The sequence below is a fragment of the Rhinolophus sinicus genome, chromosome 12, assembly GCF_057876585.1.
Source record: "Rhinolophus sinicus isolate RSI-liver-muscle chromosome 12, RSI-T2T, whole genome shotgun sequence".
Taxonomy (NCBI): domain Eukaryota; kingdom Metazoa; phylum Chordata; class Mammalia; order Chiroptera; family Rhinolophidae; genus Rhinolophus; species Rhinolophus sinicus.
Genome location: NC_142512.1, coordinates 13,751,330 through 13,759,406, shown reverse-complemented (window position 1 = coordinate 13,759,406; position 8,077 = coordinate 13,751,330). Strand labels below are relative to the sequence as shown.

The 8,077-nt window shown below is 55.8% G+C and overlaps 1 protein-coding gene and 5 non-coding genes across 11 annotated transcripts; 4 read left to right on the top strand and 2 right to left on the bottom strand.

The window, feature by feature from the left end:
• Nucleotides 1–244: 244 nt before the first annotated feature.
• TRNAK-UUU (transfer RNA lysine (anticodon UUU)) lies at nucleotides 245–317 on the top strand. Its single transcript has one exon. It is a non-coding gene; the product is annotated as a tRNA-Lys (tRNA).
• A 554-nt stretch (nucleotides 318–871) lies between these two features.
• On the top strand, nucleotides 872–943 carry TRNAQ-CUG (transfer RNA glutamine (anticodon CUG)). The gene has a single exon. It is a non-coding gene; the product is annotated as a tRNA-Gln (tRNA).
• Nucleotides 944–1,378: 435 nt separating this feature from the next.
• On the bottom strand, nucleotides 1,379–1,460 carry TRNAL-UAG (transfer RNA leucine (anticodon UAG)). Its single transcript has one exon. It is a non-coding gene; the product is annotated as a tRNA-Leu (tRNA).
• A 498-nt stretch (nucleotides 1,461–1,958) lies between these two features.
• Nucleotides 1,959–2,045, top strand: TRNAR-UCU (transfer RNA arginine (anticodon UCU)). Its single transcript is given in 2 exon segments — nucleotides 1,959–1,995; nucleotides 2,010–2,045. It is a non-coding gene; the product is annotated as a tRNA-Arg (tRNA).
• A 252-nt stretch (nucleotides 2,046–2,297) lies between these two features.
• Nucleotides 2,298–7,795, bottom strand: HES7 (hes family bHLH transcription factor 7). 6 transcript variants are annotated; one of them, XM_088801927.1, is made up of 7 exons: nucleotides 7,299–7,795; nucleotides 6,591–6,689; nucleotides 6,127–6,193; nucleotides 5,019–5,597; nucleotides 4,026–4,121; nucleotides 3,367–3,454; nucleotides 2,298–3,042 (listed from the first exon to the last, which is right to left on the bottom strand). In XM_088801927.1, exons 4-7 carry the CDS (start codon nucleotides 5,058–5,060, stop codon nucleotides 2,591–2,593), a joined length of 678 nt encoding a protein of 225 aa, XP_088658053.1. In that variant the 5' UTR covers nucleotides 5,061–5,597; nucleotides 6,127–6,193; nucleotides 6,591–6,689; nucleotides 7,299–7,795; the 3' UTR covers nucleotides 2,298–2,590. The 6 variants fall into 6 exon arrangements, with proteins under 6 accessions (XP_088658053.1, XP_019600608.1, XP_074176141.1 ...); XM_019745049.3 differs by lacking the exon at nucleotides 6,591–6,689; XM_074320040.2 differs by lacking the exon at nucleotides 7,299–7,795 and having other exon boundaries at nucleotides 6,591–6,847.
• On the top strand, nucleotides 6,838–6,908 carry TRNAG-GCC (transfer RNA glycine (anticodon GCC)). Its single transcript has one exon. It is a non-coding gene; the product is annotated as a tRNA-Gly (tRNA).
• Nucleotides 7,796–8,077: the final 282 nt, after the last annotated feature.

Below are 8,077 nucleotides of genomic sequence, written 5' to 3'. Positions count from 1 at the left end.
CGCGGCCAGTCCCTGCACAGCACCGTCCCAGCCTCCGCTGCGCGGCAGCCCTAGCGTCATGAACTCGGTGGGAGCTGTACTCCAGGAAGCACGCGTAAGAAGCGCGATCGCGAGTCGGTTGCCCGGCTTTTCCTGCTTGTTCCAGATTTGTGCACGTATGTATACAATTCTACATCAATTATATGACAGCGCGCTTTCGAAAAGAAAATACTCTTATAGACAGCAAGAGAAGACGTGTAGGAGAGCCCGGATAGCTCAGTCGGTAGAGCATCAGACTTTTAATCTGAGGGTCCAGGGTTCAAGTCCCTGTTCGGGCGTCTGTCCTTTTCCAACCAGAACTTGATTCTTTTGAGTAAAATTAGTATTTGTATTCCTTCGAAAAAAACAAATGAAAACCAAACGAAAGTACTATTCCTTGGTTTTAAAAGGAAATTCTACTCAACGTGTCAAGGATTTAGTTTTCAGAAGGTAAAATGAATAACTGGAAGGAAACTAGAGATGTTTTAGAGCAGTACATATGCGAGCCATACAAATTTAAATTTTCTAGTAGCCACATTAAAAATAGTAAAAATCAGTCGAAATTGATTTCATGAACATATTGTATTAAACCTGATATATCCGAAATCTTTAACAAGTAATCAATAGTTTTAAACTAGTAATTAAATTTTAACAATTTTTTTGTACTGTCTTCTAAGTACGGCTTGTATTTTACACTTACAGTACATCTCAGTTCGTCTTTCAAGAGCTGGATAGCGGCGTCTACTTTATTCAACAGCTTTTTTTTTTTTATTGTTTTAATCTATGGAAAGCAGAGTAGAGACACAGAACAGGAAGATCAGTAATATATACTCTCAGGAACCACCAGGAAAGGGGTTCCATGGTGTAATGGTTAGCACTCTGGACTCTGAATCCAGCGATCCGAGTTCAAATCTCGGTGGAACCTTGTGTTTTTGTTTTCATTGAGTATTAATATATGTTCTATTAAAAATTATGAATTAGTTTCGTATATGAGATTCCCTTTTAATCCAAGGATCTGAAAAGAAAAACAAACTAGATGTCATTCTTTGAGCTTTTCAGAGTAGGAAATTGGAGCCTGTAGTACACTGTGAGAACACACAGTAAATCGCTTAAATATAATAGCAAGTTACGCTAAAACGTAATAGAGAAGATGTTACAACGGAGATCAGTTATAATACTTCGTCAGTTTCCACCAGGTCTTGGTTTGGGGCCGAGAGACAGACCTAGGACCTGTTTGTAATTCCTCAGAGGGAAGACAGTAGTGAGACACCTACCAGGAGTCCTCATAAAACCAAGGAATATCCCAAGAAGATCCCTCACGAGTTTACACGGTACACAGATCACGAGAAAAACTCTGGCCTGGCAGCGGTGGGATTCGAACCCACGCCTCCGGAGAGACTGGAGCCTAAATCCAGCGCCTTAGACCGCTCGGCCACGCTACCTGCGTGGAAGAATACTATCTCTGTAGCCCTCCTAAGAGACTAAAGAGGAGAAGGTGGCTACGGATGTTTGTATTAAATTGACTGGTCTTTGGAAATTATCACTATTGAGACTCAGGACAGCGGAACAGCGGATGGCAAAGCAAATAGACCAAAGGTAACAGAGACACACAGAAATTTACAACAAAACAAGTTTATTTTGATGGGTGGGCCCACATTTGGGAGTGGGGTGCTCCTGGGCTGGAAGCATCTCCCAAGCGGGCAGCCAGAGCTCTGTACTCGCCCTCTCGCTCATATTCGGTTGCTCTCTCTCCCTGTTTCTTCCACCTATGCGCGCCTGCACCTACCACCTGGCTCACCTGCTTTGCGCCCAGGCAGGCCTCTGAGGTCCAAACCAAGCACTCTTGGCATCTCCCACCCAATTCTCTCACACTCTTGCCCTCCACTGCCTCTTTCCCATTCTAGTACCCGTAAGCTGTTAGACGCCGCCGCCCGCTAGGTGGCTCTGTGGCGCAATGGATAGCGCATTGGACTTCTAGTGATCAGAAAGCGATTCAAAGGTTGTGGGTTCGAATCCCACCAGAGTCGGTTTTATTTAAATTTTTTCGTTTCCTTCTGTTTCAGGATCCCATTCCTTCTCCCCCTACCTATCTCTGTTTTCCACCTGTTTTTAGTTCCAACCTCAGTCTCCTCTCTGCTCTCTTCTTTACTTACCTGTCTGCCCCGGGGCTGGAGCCTTGGAGAGCAGGACTGAGGGGGGGGGCAGGAGACAGAAGGGGAGGGAAAGTGGGCGTGGACGCCGAGATAAAGGCAGGCCCCTGGCTCGGGGACACACCGGGATTTAATAACCACTTTATTCCATGCACTAGGGACTCGAGAAGGAACTGGGCCGGGGGCAGAGAGGGTACAATCCTAGACGCAAAGGTGGGGGAGGGGCAGGGAAAAGGGACAGGAACCAGGGAAATATATATTTATATAGATACTCTAATATAAACCACATCTCACCCGCGCGCTGCGCCCGCGCGCCCCGCCGCCCTCCCCAACACCTCCTCTCCCCGATGCCCGGGTCCCTCTGCTGCCCTCGGGCTGGAGTCTCTACCCTAACCCCAGCCTCCGCCCCCACCCCCCAAAGCTTAGGGCCAAGGTCTCCAGAAAGCGGGCGGCGGGGGCGGCGGGGCCTTGGGCGCCCCGTCTTGTCTGTGAGGCGGCGGTGGTGGCGGCATTAGTCCGATGAGGGGCGCCGGCTCGCCAGAATCCCCGGCGCGGGGAGAACAAGGGGACGGGGACCAGGCGCAGCGCGGGCTAGGGGGGCCCTGGTGCATTGGGGGGCGCTGGTGCTGCGCGGGGCCAGGCGCCGGGGCGGCGGGGTCCAGCGGTGGGCGCGACGCTTGGTGCCTCAGATCTACCGGTTCCGGCCGGGGCGGCTTTGGGCGCAGGTAGCCGTGCAGTGCGGAGAAGAGCTGGGCACGGGCGGCAGGGCTGGCGTCGTGCGCGAAGGCCGCCAGGCGAAGTAGGCACTCGCGAAAGCCGGACAAGTAGCAGCTGGCGAGCGCCTCGGCGTCCTGGGCTGGGGACCGGGGGACCCCTGGAGCCGCCGAGGAGGGTGCGGCCGGCGGGAGGACCGGAGGGCAAGGCAGGGGCCCAGCAGGGGTAAGGGAAGGGGTGGGGCGCATAGATATCAAGGCCCGACAGGCGCACAGACAGAGACAGGAAGCCAGGTGGACGGACAGAGGGAGAAAATGAGGGAGACACAGAGACAGACACGCGCGGGTGTTATTAACCTGGCCTCGGAGCAGAGCCTGCCACTCCCCAAGCCCACCGTCCTCGGCAGGGTCCGCCCCATCTACCCCGGCCCGAGCCTCGGTGAATCCCCCCTCCCTCCCTCGGCTGCCCCACCCCCGCGCTGTACCCGGGGCCTCCACCCGGCTTCGCTCCCTCAAGTAGCCCACGGCGAACTCCAGTATCTCTGCTTTCTCCAGCTTCGGGTTCCGGAGGTTCTACAAACAGGAGGGGAGGGCGCAAAGACAGAGAGGGGTGGGGAGAGAGGGGGGAAGTGGCAGGGGGAAGAAGGGAGAGGGGATGCGGGAGCTGGGGGTGCCCCCGGATCGCGTTTGCGCGCTGACCACAGAGCGCGCTACCAGAAGCCGAGTGGAGATGACCTAGGATGGTCCTCGCCCACCCTGAGACGAAACTGTCCAATCCCAGGGGATGAAACGAACCCCGCAGTGTGAGCAGAGGATTTTAAATAGCAAACCCAGTGAGTGAAATTAACCACCATGCTGGCTGTTCTGGGAGGGGGGAGAATTTGCAAACCCAGAGGTTGATACTGACCCACCCTGGGAGTGAAATTTACAGAGCCGGGTGTGAAACTTACAGACCCGAGAGGTGGCCACGAAGATCGCGTTCTGAGAGCAAAAGGGGGTCTGGGATGGGATTCCAAGGGCGGGACTCAGGTCAGGATGCCTTGGGGCCAGGGTCGCCAACGCAGCATATGTCCCCACCCAAGTGGGAAGCCCTAGGACGCGAGGAGGGGATATTTGAGGGTCCGGGGATGGCGGAAGGACTGACCTGGTCCCGGGTCCGCTCCAGTAGCAGCAGCCTCAGCTCTTCCAGGCTGCGGTTGATGCGGTCCCGGCGCCGCTTCTCCACAAGCGGCTTCAGCATCTGCGACCAGCAGGAAAGGAAGAGCGGGCCGACCGGACCAAGACTCAGCGCGGCCGCGCGGGCACCTGGATGCCGCCCCTGGGATAGTCCCGCCTCCACGCCTTCCCCCAAGACCCCTGAGAGCCTAGGGCCGGGCCCATTCGATCCCTCTCCGCTCCCCCTCCCAATGCCCCTAGGATCAGTTTCTGTAGCTCGCCTCCTCTCTCTCCCGGGTCTTCTGCAGTCTCCTCTCTGTCTTGTCCTCCCTCCTCCCCTCTCTGTGTCTCTCCTCCTCTTTTCTCTCTACGTCTCCGTCTCGTGCAGTCTCTCTCTGTCTCAGTGGAGAACTTTGGGGGCCCTCTTTGCGCCCAGACACGTGGGCCGCAAGGTGCCGGACTCAGAGTTGGCGGCCCTGAGTGTAGAAAGGGAAATACCCAGCGCGACCGCGCCTCCTCTTCTTCCTCTAACCCGTCTAAGCTGTCACGGTTCTCAAATGGTTCTAAAATCTTCCACCCGATCTCGGGCCTCTGGAACCAGCGCCCATTGGGCCAGCCCTCGTGGGGCAAGTGCGTATCTCCGCTCTTTGTCTCCACCCTCCTCCTTTAGCTCTGCGCTGTTCTAGCTTATTTCACTCAAACTCCAGCCCCCTCCCAAACCCTCCAGGCCGCAAGGTGCCAACTCCCATTACCTAAACCCCAGACCTCTGCTTCTGCTGCCCACGCAGGTCCTGCTCTGACCCTGTCCCCTTCTTCATTCTTTGCAGCTTCCTCTCCAGCTGCTGGCTCCTTGGTTGGGTCCCCCGCGCAACTCTCCCCCTTTCAGCCCAGCGTCTCCAGCCTCTTCCCTGACCCACGGTCTCAGAGAGGTGGTCTCCTGATCTGACCAGGGACCTCTGCTCCCTCTTCTCCCGCCTCTCACCTTGGGGCCGTCCCTATTCTCGGCTCGATCCCGGGTGACCATCGCTCCTCCGGACCCTACTGTGGAACGAGTCTCTGCTCACGTTGCGCCTTATATCTCTCAGGTTCCCGGGTGAGTGGGGGGAGAGGCCCCGGACCCGCCCCGTTAGGCACCGAGATCCCGCCCGGCGGGACCCTGGGCACGAGGCTCCCGGGAAGGGGAGGAGCGCAAGGGGGAGGGGAGAGAATGGAACTGACCTGGGAGTGTGGGAAATGAGGGGTCAGTGCAGCACCAGCTGGTTTAAGGACCATAAGGCTGTGTAATGAGGTAGGACCCAGCCGAAGGGAGGAGGTTATTAGGGGGAGAGGGAGTTTGAGTGATTTGCCGACAGAACTCAGGAGTAAAGCTCAGAATTCCCCCCAGAACTGCAGCTTTTTTTGTGAGGTCACTGTACCCCCACTGACCATACAATAAAAGTTAGCACCTCGCAGCCCCCAAGCTGGATCTTATACATCCTCCCAAAAAATCTCACCTCCTGCCTGAGATAGGGAACGACCTGCGTGTGCGAGGTGGATTCGTCTTATTCAACTGGGGCTCTGTCTGGAGGTGGAAGAGAAGCTCTGTTCGACCTAAGGCAATCATATTCAATTCCCCCCAAAAGGGGACGGGACGTGGTCCACCCTAGGGTCCCGAGGAGCATTGATCACCCGCTCTCGTGAGCCCTGGCTACTACTGGTCTGGACTTGGACCGTTTATACTAAGATACACAGTAGAGGCCCAGCTCATCCCTGCAGGATCTAGTGAGAAAATGGTGTGTTATCAAGTAGCTATTACCGAATCAGAGCAAAGTAGGTGCTCTGGGAAAAGATCATCCTGAGGGATGGCTGGACTGGGGCTGGGGAACCTAAAAGAAGAGGAAGCAAAGCTTTGAAGCATGGGTAGGAGGTGGAGAGATCTTTCCACTTACTACAAGCGTTTGATTCAAAACGATAGAAGACTCAGGTGTATGACTGCCAGGACACCTGACACAAGTGTGCTCTCTCTGCTTGCTCCCAGGGACCCTCCATGACTGTAGGGGGGCAGGGAGCAGGCAGTTTTCTCAAAGGAACAAAAAGGGATCAACACCCACCTCAAACTAAGATCATGACCCTCTGTAGAATGATACATGAACACTCGGAGACTTCAGGACAAAATGCCTGAGAAGATAAAATCAGAGATTTAAAGGGACAGCAAGAGTGCCAGGGACAAGGAGAAGTAAAGACAAAGTTGCAGACCCAGTCGGAAGATAGGTGCGGAGTCGGAGACGGATGGGCCTGGCTCCTCCCAGCCCTTCCAATACCTCTCCACACTTTGTTTTTGTTGTTATTGTTGTTGTTGTTGTTGTTGTTGTTGTTGTTCACGGAGCCTGCCTTGCCAACGCCTGAGCCCCGAAGGAACACAGATCTTGGGGAGGGCGCTTCCGTTTGGGTTCAGGGCCCTCAACACATTCCACCTCCCCCTACCTGTGCCAAATGGGAACCCAGATGTGTGGCCGCAGCAGCCCCCACTACCCCCCGTCCTTGGGAATCTGGACTCAGGCTGAGTTTTTCTCACCTGCACGCGAGGCTTGGGGACTCCGGGCAGTTCGCACCCGGGTGTGGGGCCGCCCCTGGCCATATGGGGCGACTTTATGGCCGTGTGGCCGGATCCTGGCTAGAGGAAGGATGGCCTGATGTTCCACCCACATCGATTATTCAGGCCCACTCCTTCGCCGGGCCCCTGACCTTCTTGATACGCCTGACTACCGCAGCCACAACCTCTTACAAGCTCTAATAGCATCACGGCAGACGCTTTGTCGCTTGCATTGGTGGTTCAGTGGTAGAATTCTCGCCTGCCACGCGGGAGGCCCGGGTTCGATTCCCGGCCAATGCAATACACTTTTGCCTGCCCCGTGGCCCGTGCCCCCCCCACCCCCCAAAGGGGATAAGTCTAATAACCTAAGAAACATCTTTAACATTTCGGCTAGATGGTAGTATTTAACTTTTTCATTCTATCGCAAAGTTTGAGGCTCTGGATGGAGACCTTGATTCCACACGTCCTCACATGCCCATCCTCCCAACCTGGGGTTCCTGCTGCCTTTCCCACCCCTCCCTCCGCCCCTGGCCCCCCCACCTCCTCAGGCGTGACCCTGAGAAAGGACAAAGCGCTCGGATCCCTGCCCCGGGGGTCCTCTCAGCCCTCCGCGGGGGAGGAGCGAGGTCTTCCCGCCCCACGCGCTCTAATTCCCTTGCTCTTTCCATTTCTCCGCCCGTTCTGTCTTACCTCCTGTTCTCTCTGAAGAGTGCTTTCTTTTTCCAAGCCCAGGGGTATCGGCCTTTTTTGTCTCACGGTCTTTCTATGTCTGTTTTCCTCTTGGCATCTATCTCTGTATCTTTCACGGTTTTTCCAGGAATCTTAGCAACTTCCGCGCGGGGCTCTCTGTTGTCTGTTGCTGTTTTTAAGTTGTCTCTGCATCTCTGACTCGGGGTCTCTCCGGCCTCTCGGTCTCTGCGTCCGAGTCTTGGTCTCTGGCGGTCTTCGGGTCTCTGAGATCTCTCGCAGTCTCTCGGGGTCTCTGTTGCCTCCCGGCATTCTGCGCTCCCACGCTCCTGCCATCCCATGGGAAGCTCACTCACACCTCCAGGTTCCTGCCACTTCTCCGCCCGCCCCTTCCCGGCCGCTTTGATCCCGCACGCGTCGGGCCTGCGGGTGGCCAGGCGCACCCGCCAGCTGCTGCGGCCACTTGTGAGCGGGGGCGGAGGTGGCGGAGGTCCTCCACTCACCACTCTAGTTTCCGCTGTCTTCCGGCGAGCTCCGCCTCCCCCCGCGCCCTTCCTCCTGGCACTGTGGCTGTTGCCTAGGCTTCTGCCGGCCCGGGTCTCAGGTTCGCTGAGTCTGGGTCTAGGCCTTGTCTACTTCGATCTATCTCGGTCACTCTCTCTGGACCTCGCCCTGGGTCTGTCTCTGTTTCTGGTTTCTTTCTGTCTCCTATCTCTTTCAGCCTGTTGCACCTGGGCCAGTGTTTGGGTCTTTCTGGTTTGTGTCAATGACTGGGAATGCTC

Coding starts and splice junctions, on each gene's coding strand:
- HES7 (XM_088801927.1), bottom strand. CDS start 5,060: ATGGTCACCCGGGATCGAGCCGAGAATAGGGACGGCCCCAAG. Junction 4,122..5,018: donor AGAATAGGGACGGCCCCAAG/GTGAGAGGCGGG, acceptor TGCTGGTCGCAG/ATGCTGAAGCCGCTTGTGGA. Junction 3,455..4,025: donor TGGAGCGGACCCGGGACCAG/GTCAGTCCTTCC, acceptor TCCTGTTTGTAG/AACCTCCGGAACCCGAAGCT.